This window comes from Podarcis liolepis (genome assembly GCF_965112155.1).
Source record: "Podarcis liolepis genome assembly, chromosome: 7".
Taxonomy (NCBI): Eukaryota; Metazoa; Chordata; class Lepidosauria; order Squamata; family Lacertidae; genus Podarcis; species Podarcis liolepis.
In genome coordinates, this window is record NC_139561.1 from 94,910,563 (window position 1) to 94,925,748 (window position 15,186).

The 15,186-nt window shown below is 61.3% G+C and overlaps 1 protein-coding gene across 1 annotated transcript; it reads left to right on the forward strand.

Moving 5' to 3' along the window:
- The first annotated feature begins 12,011 nt into the window (after positions 1 to 12,011).
- On the forward strand, positions 12,012 to 14,684 carry LOC310711814 (uncharacterized protein). Its single transcript, XM_083514089.1, has 4 exons — positions 12,012 to 12,183; positions 12,407 to 12,623; positions 13,657 to 13,793; positions 14,058 to 14,684. Exons 2-4 carry the CDS (start codon positions 12,422 to 12,424, stop codon positions 14,172 to 14,174), a joined length of 456 nt encoding a protein of 151 aa, XP_083370215.1. The 5' UTR covers positions 12,012 to 12,183; positions 12,407 to 12,421; the 3' UTR covers positions 14,175 to 14,684.
- The last annotated feature ends 502 nt before the right edge of the window (positions 14,685 to 15,186 follow it).

A 15,186-nucleotide genomic window follows, 5' to 3' on the forward strand; every position in this document is an offset into this window, starting at 1 on the left:
GTTTTTAATGTTTGATGTTTTATCGTGCTTTTAATATTCTGTTGGGAGCTGCCCAGAGTGGTTGGGGGAAATTTATTATTATTATTCATATCAAATAATATTGACAACACTTCCTGGTGAGTCTTGCCTGGCGCTGCCTTTCCAGACCACGAGATGGCAGCATCCGCCAGCAAGGATTCCCCTTGTGCCAGGGCAAGGCGGCTGGCAGAGAGGCTGGCGCAGGCTGCCTTCCTTGGCTGCCCCTCTGATCTGCTTCCCCACCAAGAAAGTGTGCCTGATATTTCCCCCCCCCCATATTCCATGGAGTTCTGGGAAGTGGGAGGGGCAGCTGTGGCACATCAGTAAGCAACATCATTATACGAGAGGCAATGTGGCACAGTGGTTAGAGCAGTGGTGGCCCTCCAGCTGTCTTGGGTCTACTATTCCCATCTTCCCTGAGCACTGGTCCTGTTAGCTAGGGATGATGGGAGTTGTAGTCCCAAAACAGCTGGATGGCTAAGTTTGGCCATCACTGGGTTAGAGGGTTGGATGAGGGCCACAGGGGCTAGGGTTTGAATCCCCGCTTGGCGCTCACTGGCTCCAATAATTTGGGCCTCTCGGCCTGACCCACCTCACAGGGTTGCTTTTTCCTTGGAGGGAAAAAATGGGGTGTGGATTGAGTAGATAAATGTACAGGCAGGACTTGATTTTTGGTGGACTATTGTTCCAACCTTGATGGCAGAAAGTGAGAACCTTTTATTGAGGGTGAAAGAGGAGAGCGCAAAATATGGTCTGAAGCTCAACATCAAAAAAACGAAGATCCTGGCCACTGGTCCCATCACCTCCTGGCAAACAGAAGGGGAAGAAATGGAGGCAGTGAGAGATTTTACTTTCTTGGGCTCCATGATCACTGCAGATGGTGACAGCAGTCACGAAATTAAGAGACGCCTGCTTCTTGGGAGGAAAGCAATGACAAGCCTAGACAGCATCTTAAAAAGCAGAGACATCACCTTGCCAACAAAGGTCCGTATAGTCAAAGCTCTGGTTTTCCCAGTAGTGATGTATGGAAGTGAGAGCTGGACCATCAAGAAGGCTGATCGCCAAAGAATTGATGCTTTTGAATTATGGTGCTGGAGGAGACTCTTCAGAGTCCCATGGACTGCAAGAAGATCAAACCTCTCCATTCTGAAGGAAATCAGCCCTGAGTGCTCACTGGAAGGACAGATCCTGAAGCTGAGGCTCCAAGACTTTGGCCACCTCATGAGAAGAGAAGACTCCCTGGAAAGGACCCTGATGCTGGGAAAGATGGAGGGCACAAGGAGAAGGGGACGGCAGAGGACGAGATGGTGGGACAGTGTTCTCGAAGCTACAAACTGGGGGAGGCAGTGGAAGACAGGAGGGCCTGGCGTGCTCTGGTCCAGGGGGTCACGAAGAAGCGGACACGACTCAACGACTAAACAACAACAACAAATTGTTCCAAGCTGGGTCTCTGCAAGTTTCCCTCCCCCTGTGACTTTAAGGCAGCTCTGCTGCTCTCCAGTCCTCCAGATCACAAGTCCCGCACCCCCTGCAGCTGGTGTGGGTCTCTCTCCCCCCAGGGGCCGGGGCTTGGGTTCCTCGCCATGCTCTCCCCACAGTGGTCTTTGCAGCAGGCCAGTCGCTGCCTCAGTTTCCCATGTGAGGAATCGCAGGGAAGGAATTGCAGGGTTGTGGGCACATGAAACGGGAGAGGCCAGGCAGTGGGGTTTGATGCCCCAGGCTGTGAGTGGGCACCCCCATGCCAAGGGCACCCAAAGAGACTCACAGCAGCCAGAGGGGCCACAGGGACCCCTCTTCCCTGGCATCCTGTCTTTCCTGGGGGCCAGGCAGGCGCCTCCCCCCAAGCAGGGCTGGATGCCAGCCTCCCCTCTCCTCTGAACTGTGCCTGGCCAGGCTCCTCAAAGGGCAAGAAGGCCTCTGCCAGAAACATGGTTGTTGTCAAGCTCTTCTTTTCCTTTATAATTATGTACTTGGGCCTAAGATTGGGGATTTATTTTATTTTATTTTTTGGCTTGGTTTTGTCATGTAGAATTCATTCTGTGTTTGCCAAATTGTTATTTTTGAATTTATTGACATGCTCTGTGTCTTATATATTTGTATTTCCAATGCTCTGTATTTAGTTGTTTTCAATGTTTTCTGTAAGCAGTTTTGTGTGCAGCTTGGGGTGGGAAAGCGGCATCTAATATTAGTATTAGTATTATTTATTAAACTCAATCAATCAAACGGTTGAAGGATCTGGGTATGTTTATCCTGGAAAAGAGAAGACTGAGAGGAAACATGATAGCTATCTTCAAATATCTCAAGGGTTACCACATGGAAGAGGGAGCAAGCTTGTTTTCTCCTGCTGTGGAGAGTAGGACTTGAACCCGTGGCTTCAAGTTAATAAGAATAAGAATAATTTCCTGAGCAGGGGAGGGGGCCCTTTATTTACCTGTTAATAATAATAATAATAATAATAATAATAATAATAATAATAATAATAATAATAATTTATTACTTATACCCCGCCCATCTGACTGAGTTTCCCTAGCCACTCTGGGTGGCTCCCAACAGAATTAAAAGCACGATAAAAACATCACACTTCCCAAAACAGGGCTGCCTTCAGACGTCTTCTAAAGGCCAGGTTTACTTCCTTGGCATCTGCGGGGAGGGCCTTCCACCGCCTGGTTACAAAGAAGGAAATTCTAACTCAGCACAAGGAAGTACATAGAGATGTAAAAACTTTCTGACAGTAAGAGCTGTTCCGCAGTGGGTCGGCAGGTGGCGCCCTGAGATTCCTGCATTGCAGGGAGGTCGACGGGAAGACCTTCAGCAGCCCCTCCGCTGAGTCCACGAGTCTGTGAAACTGTTGCCGGAATTGTTGTTGTTGCGAATATGCCGCCCATCTTGCAGCAAAGTATAACAAGACAAGGAAACATTGAACATTAGAAGCTTCCTTCTCCAGGGCTGCCTTCAGATGGGATCCCTGGAGGGATACAGGGGTACCTCGGTTTTCAAACATCTGTTCCAGAAGACCGTTTGACTTCCAAAACGTTCCAAAACCAAAGCGTACATTTCTGGAAGCATTTCTGTCCAGAAACTCAATCCGGAAGCCGCGTGGCACATTCAGCTTCTGAAAAGCATTCGAAAACCAAAGCAGTTACTTCTGGGTTTTCAGCGTTCAAAACCAAAACGTTCGACTTCTGAGACATTCGGAAACCGAGGTCCCACTGTACACGGATGAGGCCATTTAGGAGGAGAAGTCCGGCAGCACCTTTGACACCCTGGGGGGCAACGAGGGGGCTGGCCCACCCGCGTGGCAAGGTGAGGCAAGCGCCTCAGGCGGCAGAATCCACAGAGACAGCAGATCCCATGTAGACCTTTCTCACCCCCTTGTTCCTCCCCTGGTGAGGAAGGGAGGCACGATTCTGTGTTTGCTTCACAGAATCATAGTATTGTAGAGTTGCAAGGGGTCCCCAAGGGTCATCTAGTCCACCCCCCCTGCAACGCAGGAATCTCAGGTGGCCATCCAAGCTCTGCTTAAGGAAGGAGAGGCCACAGCCTCTTGAGGGAGTCCAGTCTGCCATCCAACAGGTCTTGCTTTCAGAAGGTTCTTCCTGATGTGAGTTGGAATCTCCGCCCTTGTCACTTGAAGCCACGGGTTCGAGTCCTGACCTCCAGAAGCTTGTTCCCTCTTCTATGTGACGGCCCTTCAGATATATGAAGATGGCTCTCAAATCTCCTTCTCAGTCTCCTCTTTACGAGGCCAAACATACCCACCTGCTTCAACCGTTCCTCATCAGGCTTGGTTTCCTGACCCTTGATCCTCTTGGTCGCCCTCCTCTGCACGTGTTCCAGCTTGTCAATATCCTTAAATTGTGGCGCCCAAAACCGGGCACAGTGTCCCATGTGTGGTCTGACCAAGGCAGAATAGAGTGGGACTTTTGCTTCCCTTGATCTGGACACTGGACTTCTGTGGATGCAACCGAGAATAGCATTAGCCTTTTTGGCTGCTGCCTCACCTGTGGACTCATGTTCAGCTTCTGGTCCACCGAGACCCAGAGATCTTGTTTCACATGTCCTGCCAGTAAGCCAGGTGTCCCCCATCCTATATTGGTGCTTCAGGTGCCAAACTGTCATGGGCCGGCCCTGCCTTTGGGGGTCCAGGAAAAGGAGCTGTCCCACCTCAGGAAGAGTCTGAGGCTGAGCTGGAGGGGCGCTTGCTCCCTTAACTGGCCCTCCCCGTCTGAATCAGGCCCCTGAGACTCGCAGCCAAGGAGGGCAGGGCTCAGCCATCCCAGTGGAGGCTTCTGGTGGCTGCTGGCCAGAGCAGCCACGCTAGGCCTCCCTGGTCCGGTTGGCCTTGTGCTGGGAATCATAGAATCATAGAGTTGGAAGAGACCACAAGGGCCATCGAGTCCAACCCCCTGCCAAGCAGGAAACACCATCAGAGCACTCCTGACATATGGTTGTCAAGCCTCTGCTTAAAGACCTCCAAAGCAGGAGACTCCACCACACTCCTTGGCAGCAAATTCCACTGTCAAACAGCTCTTACTGTCAGGAAGTTCTTCCTAATGTTTAGGTGGAATCTTCTTTCTTGTAGTTTGGATCCATTGCTCCGTGTCCGCTTCTCTGGAGCAGCAGAAAACAACCTTTCTCCCTCCTCTATGTGACATCCTTTTATATATTTGAACATGGCTATCATATCACCCCTTAACCTCCTCTTCTCCAGGCTAAACATGCCCAGCTCCCTTAGCCGTTCCTCATAAGGCATCGTTTCCAGGCCTTTGACCATTTTGGTTGCCCTCCTCTGGACACGTTCCAGTTTGTCAGTGTCCTTCTTGAACTGTGGTGCCCAGAACTGGACACAGTACTCCAGGTGAGGTCTGACCAGAGCAGAATACAGTGGCACTATACAGAGCAGAATACAGTGGAAACCACAGTCAACTGTTGGGCCCTGATCCAGCATGCTCTCCTTGCTCTCTTATAGGCCCCTCTGAGCATGTGCAGACTCCCCCCAGCCGGGCAGGCTCCGGCCCGGCAGCAGCAGCAGCAGCGCCTTCCGCTCATTGGCGCGCGCGCCGGGCTCGGCTGCCCCCGTGGCTGTTGCTGAGCCCCGTGATGTATTTCCCAGGCTCGCGCTCGCGCCCGCGCTCCGGCCCTGGCCCTCCTCCTCCTCCTCCTCCTCGCGGCGCCTGGCTGGGCTGCCCGGGCCCCAGTGCCCCAGTGCCCCAGACGTGCCCCCGCCAGCCTCCTGGGCACGGGGCTGGGCGCGAGGGCGCCGCCGCCGCCTCCTCCTCCGCCGCGGATGCTGGGATGCTCTGCTGCCTCCGCCAGCCGCGGATGCTGTTTCCATGGCAGTTGCTTTTCCTGCTGGGATGGCGGGCGCTGATTGGCTGCGCCGGCCCGAGTGCAGGAGATGGTTGGAAGGGACGGACCCAAACGCGGCGGCGGCGGCATCGGCTGTTGTTGCGACGGGGCCGAGGCGAGAGGGCGGAGGAGGAGGGAACACGCCTTCCCTCGCTCTCGTGCGATGTGTTTTCCTGGCGCTTTTATTTATTTATTTGGGGGGGGCGCGAAACTTAACTTTTGAGTCCTGCCAGCTGCCATCCCTCCATCTGGGTGGGGAGGAGAGGTGCAGCCTGCCAGGGGGGGGGGGCGGGGAGGGCAGGGAGGAGGGGGAATCCCCAGGATGAGGTCAGGGGATTTCCCTAAGAGCCCCTCGCGGGGATCCTAATCTCCCAGGGCCAACCTCGCACCAGCAACCCGGGAGCCGAGGCAGCCGCCCTCGGGGGAGCGAAAGGGGCTCCGGGGCTCACGGCCAGCAGCCCCCTCCCCACTGCCAAGCAGGGACCCCCGACCCCCGAAAAGCAACCCACGCCTTTGGGGCAGGCGAAGGGGCGGCCCTCGGGCACTCCTGGGCCCAGTGTGGCCGCTGCACTGGGAAAGAATGGCAGAGCTGAAGGGTTGGGAGGGACCCCTGCGGCCATCTAGTCGAACCCACTGCAATGCGGGAATCACGGTTCCAGAATCCCTAGCCGATGGTTGAAAAGGACCTCCCGGGGAAAGGATCTTGCCGCCAGAAAGTTCTCCCCTCCTTCCCCAAAGCCCCCCAGGCAGGCCGGTCTCCGGGGAAGGCCGAATCCAGCCCGCCGCCCCTGCCTCGACGTGGCGCCTGTGGCTGAGCGCCTGACGCGCCCTTAGAGGGCAGCTTGGAGGTCACCTCAGCCCAGGATTAGGAGGCAGCTCAGGCGCGCAGCTGCGTCCGCACGTGGCCCACGGAGAACATCTGGGCATCGGCTGCGCCACCAGCCTGCTCTCCCCCCCCCCGAAAGCTGCCCCCGGCGGGCAGAGCTGGGGTGCTGCCTTGGCGCACTGCTGTCACCCTTCCCCTTTTTTGCGGGAAATTCCCTTATTCTCACGCCGTTTCCCGCTGCTCTCCCGGAATGTTAGATCTCCCGTCGACTGATCCCTTATTTTCAAATCTGGAAGTTGACAGCTATGCCTTGGCGCCCGTGGACCATAGACTCTTAGAAGCCGGACGGGACCCCCAGAGTCATCTAGTCCAGCCCCCCTGTGCCTCGCCCCACCGCCTGTGAAATGGGGAGAGAGCGGGGGCCACACCGTCGGGGCCTGTTGGGGGGACAGAGGGGGAGAAGGAGCTCCCCACGCGGGGCAACGCAGGCGTGCCCGGGGAACCCCACCCATCGGGGGCGCGCAAGCCAGGCCGGGCCTCCCCCGTCTCTGCCGCGCCTGCCCGTTCGCCCGCCCGCCCGCCTGCCCGGCCGGGCCGTGTTGCCGTGGCTCCGCGCGGCGCGCGTGGCGCTCTTCCTTTGGAAACAGGCGCCTCCTCGGCGCTGAGTGGCTGCGCGCCGCCGCCGCCGCCAGCCAATGGGAAGGCAGGGGGGGCGGGGGTGTCCAGGCAGCCGAGCGGAACCGGCGGGGGGTTAGACACGCTCCGCTGCCCCTGCTGCAAAACAAACCCGCGCAGGGGGGCTCCTTCCTCGCGAGTAGACGGGGAGCCCCGTGCATTGCGCGGGTTCCGGGAGCATTTGGGGTGGGCACGGGGGGCGTCCCGACCCTCCCCGGGTGAGGAGCCCGAGAGCCGGGCAAGGAGGTCGCCAGCCTTGCTTGGGGGGCACGACAGGACCCCCCCCCCGTGCAGGGGAGCCCAAACGCAGCTGGGCTGGACACCTGGGTCTGGAGAGCTGGCAGGGTCCCAGGGTCATCCAGCCTCGCCCCCTGCAATGCGCGGGACTGCGAAAGGGTCCCAGGGCGCAGGCTGTGGCGCAAAGGGGCGCGCCCGCCTCTGGCCTCGCTGCCCGGCCTCTTGCGCCCCTTATCCCGAGGGAGGACTGAGGCAGGGAGACGGGACCCGCTGGGAAGAGCGAGGGAGTCGGGCCCCCTGCCAGGCCTGCCCCGCCGGAGGACCAAGGACAGAGGCGGGCTGGTCCTCGGACGCCCCCTCGGGCCGCCTGGGCCTCATCCAGGCTCAAGGAGAAGCAGGGCGGCCGACGTCGCAGGGGGCTGTTGCCTGGCGGGAGACAGGCAGAGAACGAGCGAAGGAAAGCGCGTTGCTAAGGAGAGAACTCCCCGTCGATGTTCCGGGGCCGAGAAACGCGCCCCGCCCGGGACGCCTCAGGAGGGTTGGAATCCCAGCATGTCCTTATTTCATTCGGGGATAAGGAGAGAGGAAGAGAACCGTGGGCTTGACTCGCTCCCAGCTGGGAAGCGGGATGCTCGCAGCCCTGCCCTGCTCTTGCGAGCCCCCCCTGCGTGGCGCTGGATCAGGCCCTGGGCCCACCTCTGCTCGCAGTGGCCCAATGCCCCTCCCTGCCTCGGGATCGAGATAGACTGTCTCTTGGCCTGGAGGTTCCACCAGAGCGAAGGGAACTTGGCAGAGGAGGCGACCAGCCGGTGGGCCATGGGGGGGAGGAGGAGGAGGACAAAGGGGGGGGGGCGCGGGGCGGGATCCTGGCAGCAGGTGGGTCCCTCCCCTCCCCGCCATCGCGCGCGGGCCTCTGCAACAGGAGCGTCCTGCGCCGCGCGCGGGGCCAGCCGTGCGCTTTTGGCGCTGGCGCGCGTCCGCCCCGTCGAAGGAGCGCTGCCTGCTGCCCGCCTCCCCCCTGCCGCCCCCAGGGGTGACATCATCGCGAGGCGGGCATCTGCTGAGTGGCTGTCACTGGGCAAATTCGCCCTGCGCCGCAGCCGCCACAGCGAAGCGTTACTCATGCCCGGCCGAGCGCATGTGCCAGCCCAGCGCCTCCCCCCCCCCCCCGCTCTCGGCGAAGGAGGAATAAACAGCCAGTGATGTCAGCGCGGGAGGACGGGGGGGGGGCAATAGAGACAGCGGCGAAGGCGCTCCGACGGCCCGACGCCTCGCGCTGCCATTGGCCGCGGCCCGCCTGCTCGTCCCGGCGACGGGGCGCTCGTTGGCTCCGCGGCGCTTCGGCTCAGCCAGCCACGCGGCGGGATCCCTCCACCGGAGGGCACGGGGGGGGGGCAGGGGAGGAGCAGCAGCAGGGAAGCGGGAGGGGCGGCGCCACTCCAGACCCCCCCTCGCCCGCCTGGCACTCGGGCCGCCTTGCCCATGCCCACGCTGCCCGCTACCAAGCATGGGGGGCTGGCACTCTTCGCATGCTCAAAGGCGCTCCTGTTGATCCTCATGTAAACAGGTGTCTCCGGGCGAGGCCCTCCTCTTCTTGCGGCGTCAGTGACCTTCCCAGGTGAAGGGGAAGCAGCTTCACGGCTGGTCCTGAATTCTGGGATGATGAGGGAAAACGACCCCTTTATTTCCATGGACTGTCTCCAAGCCATCCATCATTTTAGGAATTTCCATTGTGCCCATTTGGTCATCGGATTCCATCTGAAAGACCCCAAACACGACCTGTCCTTCCTTAGCACAGAAGGCCCCCAGCCCCGTCTCTGAGCTGTCAGTCTCCCTGCCCCACTGTCCTCTCCACTGGGCCCCTTCCTCTGCTGGGGACCCCCTGCCTTCCCCCCCTCCCTTTTGCTGCTTGGAGTCGGGCTTGTGTGCCCCACCCCAAATCCTCTAGTTTGAGGCTGTAGCTCCCGCAGTTTGGTGGGAGTTTGCACAGCCAGTGGGATTTCAGCCTGTGGAACTCACTCCCACAGGACGGCCACCAGTGGGTGGCTTTCAAAGAGGACTGGGCAAACCATCCAGGAGGAAAAGACTCTCAGTGGCTCCAGACAGCTGTGCTCTGGTCTTCACAGCTGGAGGCAGCTGTGCTTCTGAATGCCAGTGGCTGGTCAGTGTCAGAAGGGAGAGGAGCTCTTGGTCCATTGGGGGCACCTGGCTGGTCACTGTGAGAACAGGACGCTGGACTGGGCTGCACTTGGGTCCTTAGCTGACCAAGGGCAGAGAAGCAGCTCTGATCTGCAAAGAGTGACTTGACGGCTCCTTCTGCCTCCAGGAATATTCTTCCCTGCTTTGGTCCCTTACAGAAACACGCATCCCTTTGACCCTGGGTCCTGAGCATATGTAGGTGTTGGGTGTACAGGATGGGGCCTCAGAAGGTGAAGGTAAATGACCCCTGGACGGTTAAGTCCAGTCAAAGGCAACTATGGGGTTGTGGCGCTTATCTCACTTCAGGTTGAGGGAGCTGGTGTTTCCGGGTCATGTGGCCAGCAGGACTAAGCCGCTTCTGGTGCAACAGGACACTGTGATGGAAACCAGAGCGCTGTTTACCTTCCTACCACAGTGGTACCTATTTATCTACTTGCACTGCTATGCTTTCAAACTTCTGGGTTGGCAGGAGCAGGGACAGAGCAACAGGAGCTCACCCCGTTGCACGGATTTGAACTGCCAACCTTCTGATCGGCAAGCCCAAGAGGCTCAGTGGTTTAGACCACAGCACCACCCGCATCCCAGGGGCCTCATAATGCCACAATGTCCCCACCCACCACATCTTGGAGTCAGGAAGGGCTAATAATAATAATAATAATAATAATACTGTAATAATAGCGATGATGTTACTCTTGTCAGCCTGTTCTGCCATGGGACCTCCATTCAGGCCCCTATTTCAATGTGAGAATCACAGCGAGGACCTGTGAGTGACACACGTGTCCCACCACCATCTTCATACATGACACTCTGCTCCAATGCGCAAGCAGACAAACACCTGCACAGCTTTGTACACCAAAGCCAGGCACCTCCGCCAATGTGCGCATTGGCAGGCCATGGATGACACTCCCCGCCATAGGCCAGGCCAAAAGGTTCAGCTAGAAAACGCCTCCCCTCCTCCCTCCCTCCCTCCCTCCCGCTCAGCTGTGGGGATGACCCCCTGACCCAGAGCCCAGCAAGGGGCCCCTGATGGGGAAGAGGCCCACAGCACAACTCCACAAAGGGTCAGCTGCTGGAAATCCCCCGGCCAGCCTCCTTCAACAAAGGCTGCCTGACTGGGCTTGCCAAGGAGGCCTCCTCTCCTCCTAAACGCCCCCCCCCCGCCCCCTTCCAAGCCTTGGGAGTTTGCCTTCCCCTTTCCCAAGAGTCGCAGGCCTCGTCCTAGATTGATCACCATGGGGGAGAGCGCTCTGGGAGGCTCCCAACAGAGTATTAAAGAGAATCAAATAATAAAAGCTTCCCTAATCAGGGCTGCCTTCAGACGTCTCCTCAAAGTCAAATAGTTGTTTATTTCCTTGACATCTGATGGGAGGGCGTTCCACAGGGAGGGCGCCACCACCGAGAAGGCCCTCTGCTCTTCTTCCGCAGCCAGAGGCAGCTGTGCTTCTGAATCCCAGTGGCTGGAATCCACGGGAGGGGAGAGGGCCCGGATCCTGACTGCAGATTTCCCTTGGGGATATCTGGTTATTCACTGGGAGAGCAGGAGGCTGGACTAGGTGGGCCAGGGGTCGGATGCAGCAATTTCTCCTAAGACCCTGCGTGGGTTTCCCAAAAACAAGTCACACCAGACGAACGAATCTCATTTTATTTTTGGATAGAGTTACAAGCTTGGTGGATCAGGGGAATGCTGTGGACCTAGTGGATCTTGATTTCAGGAGGGCTTTTGACAAAGCTCCCCAAGATTCCATGATTCTATGACTCAGTAGGGGATCCCTTCTGGTGGAGAAGCTGGTGAGATGTGGGCTGGGACGGTGGATTTGCAGCTGGGTGACTGACCCCAAGGGGAAAGGGCTCCTGGGCTTGGATCCTGCACGTGGCCTTCCCTTTGACAGGCTGCTGGACCAGAAGAGCCACAGGCCGGATCCAGCAGGCTCTCTGCTTATGCTCTGATGCCTGGCGGGGGAGGGCATGGGGAGGGGACCCTGAGCAAGGCTGATGTCTTGGGAGAAGCGTCCAGCCTCTTTTGGGTCAGGTTGGCCCCTTGCTTCGAGCAATGGGTCCAGACCTTCTGATGTGACCAGGAGCCCCTCCCCCCCCCAGGGGCTGTCCTGGGAGCTGCGCCTCTGTCTGGCCCTCAGTGCCCGAAGTCCCTGGCAGGTGAGATTACTGCACTGCAAGGCCCTTGAAGACAGCCCGGCAGGCTGCAGCCAGGAACGATTCTACCGGGCGGGGGGCTCTGATCTGGCTGGGGGAGCTGCTTGCCAGGAGAGAGGTGCCCCCCCCTCATTTTTGACCCTGGAACTTCCTGGTTGCACAACATATGGCTGCCTGCTTTCAGTTGTGGCCCTGAAGGGAGGAAAGCTCTTCTCTCCCGGCGCGCAAAACCCTTCAGCGCGTCGGTCTTCCGTGTCCTTTTCTGGCTGGAGCCCCTCCGCAGGGCGCTAGTCCGCGGGGAGGCGGGTGCCGCCTGTTTGTTTCCTCCGAGGGAGGCGGGGCGGACGCGGGCCAGCCTCAGTTGCTCGCGCGGGGAATGGGTCGAGCGGGGAGCGCGACGGAGGGGGGGGCGCCTGCTGCGCGCGGTCCCGCCGCCCGGCCGCGCCCCTCGCGGGGATCCCCGGCTCCCGCACAAGCCCGAACTTGCCCCCGGGAGGCGGCGGAGGGGGCGGGGCGTGGTGACGTCAGGGCGGGGGCGGGGCCCGGCTCCGGGGCTGCGCTGCCGCTGCCCGCTCGCCTGGCAGAGAGACTCTGGCCGCCGCCGCCGCCGCCGCTCCAGCTCGCCGGGGTCGCTCTCCTGCCTCCCCCGCCGCCGCCACCGCCGCCGACGGAGCCCCTGCGCTGCCCAGAGACCCCCGCCCCGCCCCCGGAGGGTTCATGCAGCTGCAGTAAGTGGGGCGGGCGATGCCCGGGGAGGGACCGTCCCGTCGGGGGAGGCGGGAGATGCGCGGGGCGCACGTGGCTGCAGGGGGGCGGCAGCCCGGATCGGGGCGGGGCGGGAGGAAGGGAGACGAACCCCCCCCCCGCGAAGCTGGCACGGCGCGGTTTGTTTACAAACACCAGCCCGCCCGCCCGCCCCCACCGACCGCCCCGTCTCCGCTCGCCCCGCAGACCCCGCCGAGCGCCATGGCCAGACCACTGCAGGAGGGGAGCCGCGCCGAGCCGACAGCAGCTGTGTCCGGGAGCCCAGCCTGCCCTGTGGGGGGGGCGCTGGCCCTGCCGCCCCCCCTCTGCCGCGCGCCCCTCGCCTCGCCCCCCCGGCTGAACGGCCTCTGCCGCTGCGGGATCGGACACGAGACCTTGCGGATGCGCTCCGGGGCCACGCGAGGTGAGTGCCTGGGGAGGGGGCTCGAGGGGGCGGGGCGCCTGCTGCTCGGGCGAGGGGAGGGCGGCGGGAGCCCCGAAGCGCCTCTGAGCATGGGCAGAGCGCCTCTCCCATTCCCGGGGTCCCAGCCGGGGCGATGGTTGTTGCGCAGGAGCTGTCCCGCAAGGAAAGGGCTGGCGCGCCCCCGGGGCGCGGCTCAGCCCCTCTGTCTCCCAGCCGCAGGTGCCCGCGGAAGAGGGGGCGGACCCTCCGCTCCTCGCCCCACCTGAGCAGTCCTGGGGGTCGGGCACAGCCCAGCCCCTTTCTGCGCCCCCGCCCGTCAAGGACAGACCTTTGTTTTTCCGCGACGGGCGCTCCTCCTTCCGGAGCGCTGCGTCTCCTTGCGGGCAACACGCGGCGGCTGCGAGCACGTGGGAAGGGGCTCAGGCGAGGCACCCAGATCGGGCGCCAGACTGTTCTCTTATGGGCTCCTTTTATTGCCCCCCACCGAGACCAGACCACTTTCCGCACCCCTAGACCCCCGGGAAGCGTGCGCGCAGGTGGCAGGCATTGGGCGGGGGTCTCGCGGGTACCCCGTTTGCCCCTGTCTGCTTTGGTTCCGCCCCACTCGGCCGCACTGCACCCAGGGGGTGCCCCCCAAGCGCCCTGCCCTTTTCGAGCCTGGCGTGGAAACGCTGACTCATCAAAAAAATGCGTGTGTTGGGGGGGGGGCAGACTATGGGAGGGGCCGCCCCCAGCTAAGCGCGGCGAGGAGGAGCATCCCTGGCGGAGAGCAGCGAGTGGCAGCCCCTTGCAACCATCTCCCGGGGTGGGGGGCTGCAGGGCAAGAGGCAGCTGCAGGCGCGTTCCCCGCGGCGCCGCTCGCCCCAGCCAGCCAGCCGGGGGGGGGGGCCGTGTCCTGGAATGATCCCTTTTCCCTCCGCAGTTGCCAAGGAGACAGGAAACGGCCCCCTCCCGCCCGCCAGGGGAAGACAGGGGCTCCTCGGCTTGCTGCTGCCGCCCTCCCCGCCTCATCGCCGCTGCCTTCCTCCCGCAGGCGACGCGCCCGCCGCCGCCCCCCGCCCGGAGGAGCCCCCCGTCCAGCTCAGGACCCCCGCGCCCGGCCTGGAGAGAGCCATCGGGGCGCGCCTGCGAGTCCTGGGAGACCAGTTCCAGCGCGAGTACGCGCACAGGGTAAGTGGGTGCCAGGGGAGGGGACCCGGGGGGGGGCGTGTGCCCGGGATGCCGGTGGCCCCACCGCCCAGCCCCGTCCTCCGCCGCTGCTTTGCCCAGGGAGTTGGGCAGGCGCCGCCGCTGACTCACCTCCTATAAATAGCGCGGCATGGCAGGCAGGCAGGCAGGCAGGCGGCCGGGCACGGGAGCCTGGGCAGGGCAGTGCCCGCCCCGCCGCTGCCCCCCTGCCCCGCTCACCTGCGCCCTCTCCTCCTCTCCCCGCAGGAGCAGCGCCGGCCGCGGGGCGCCCTCTGGGGCCACGTCTCCCACTTCGTCTTCCAGCTGCTGGGCATCCTGTACAACCTGCCGGCGGAGGGCCTGGCCGGCCTGCGCCCCAACTAGCCTCCTCCGCCTCCTCCTCGTGGTCCTCCTGCTGGCCAGGGGGGAACCCAGCCGGGACTGGAGCCGCCTCCCCGCGCCCGTGAGCGAGGGGGGGCGCGCAGGCAGGGCTGCTTCCTTCTGCCCCCAGCCCAGCAGTGCCTTAAGGAGAGCTGCTCAGCTGGGACGCCAAGCAAGTTAGCACTATGTCAATACTGTTCAATGGAGCCTGTACAGGGGGGGGGGGAGGGCGGGGGGGAAGAGACAATTGCACAGGGCCCGGTTTCCTTCTGGGGGGCGGGCCAAGCTGTAAATAGGGGGCGTGGCCATCTTGTACATAGGGGGCAGGGGGGGGGCTGTACAGCGGAAGCTGCTGTGTGTATATACATCCTGTGGACAATCTAGAACTTGTACAGGAGAACCTGGTGCTGCCTGTAGATACTTGAGGGGGGGAGGGGGGGTCCGGGGTCTGTACTTTGGGGGGAGGCAGAATTTTGTATGTTTCCTTTTCAATAAAAACTGGACTAAGAAGTTGCATTGTCAAGGCCTACATGTGATTTTTGCTTCTAAACAGAGGACACAGGAAGTGGCTCTGCCCCCCAAGGTCAGGCCTGGCAGCTGCGACTCTCCAACAGAGGGGAGGCCTTCTCGGTGGAGCTGGGGGGCTTTGAGCCACAACTTGGTACATACAACTGGAGAGGGGAAGGCCCCCCACTGGAGCAGGCCGTGTGGCATATTGGTCAGTGGGGCTGACTGAGCTGTTGCGATCCTGAGGGCTGCCCCACGGAGCCAGAGAGGGCCGGGCCCAGAGGGAGATCAGCCCAGGTCTTTCAAAGTCCCCCTCCCCCCGGCAAGTGCCAAGGTGACCTTTCTTCCCAGGGAGCGCAGCTGTGGGGAAGGAGGAATGCAGAGCTGACCCCAAAGGGAGCCCCGCCCAGCAGGACCTGCCGCCTTCCTTGGCCAGCCTCACCTTCGCTTCCTCAAACAGCAGGGTGGGCATTCTGCTGACCCTCTGGCTGCTTGACCACAAAGCAGC

Excerpts from the sequence above, each read along its gene's own strand:
- LOC310711814 (XM_083514089.1), top strand. The coding sequence starts at position 12,422 with ATGGCCAGACCACTGCAGGAGGGGAGCCGCGCCGAGCCGACAGCAGCT. Across the intron at positions 12,624-13,656 it reads GCGCTCCGGGGCCACGCGAG|GCGACGCGCCCGCCGCCGCC; the intron begins GTGAGTGCCTGG and ends TTCCTCCCGCAG. Across the intron at positions 13,794-14,057 it reads AGCGCGAGTACGCGCACAGG|GAGCAGCGCCGGCCGCGGGG; the intron begins GTAAGTGGGTGC and ends CTCTCCCCGCAG.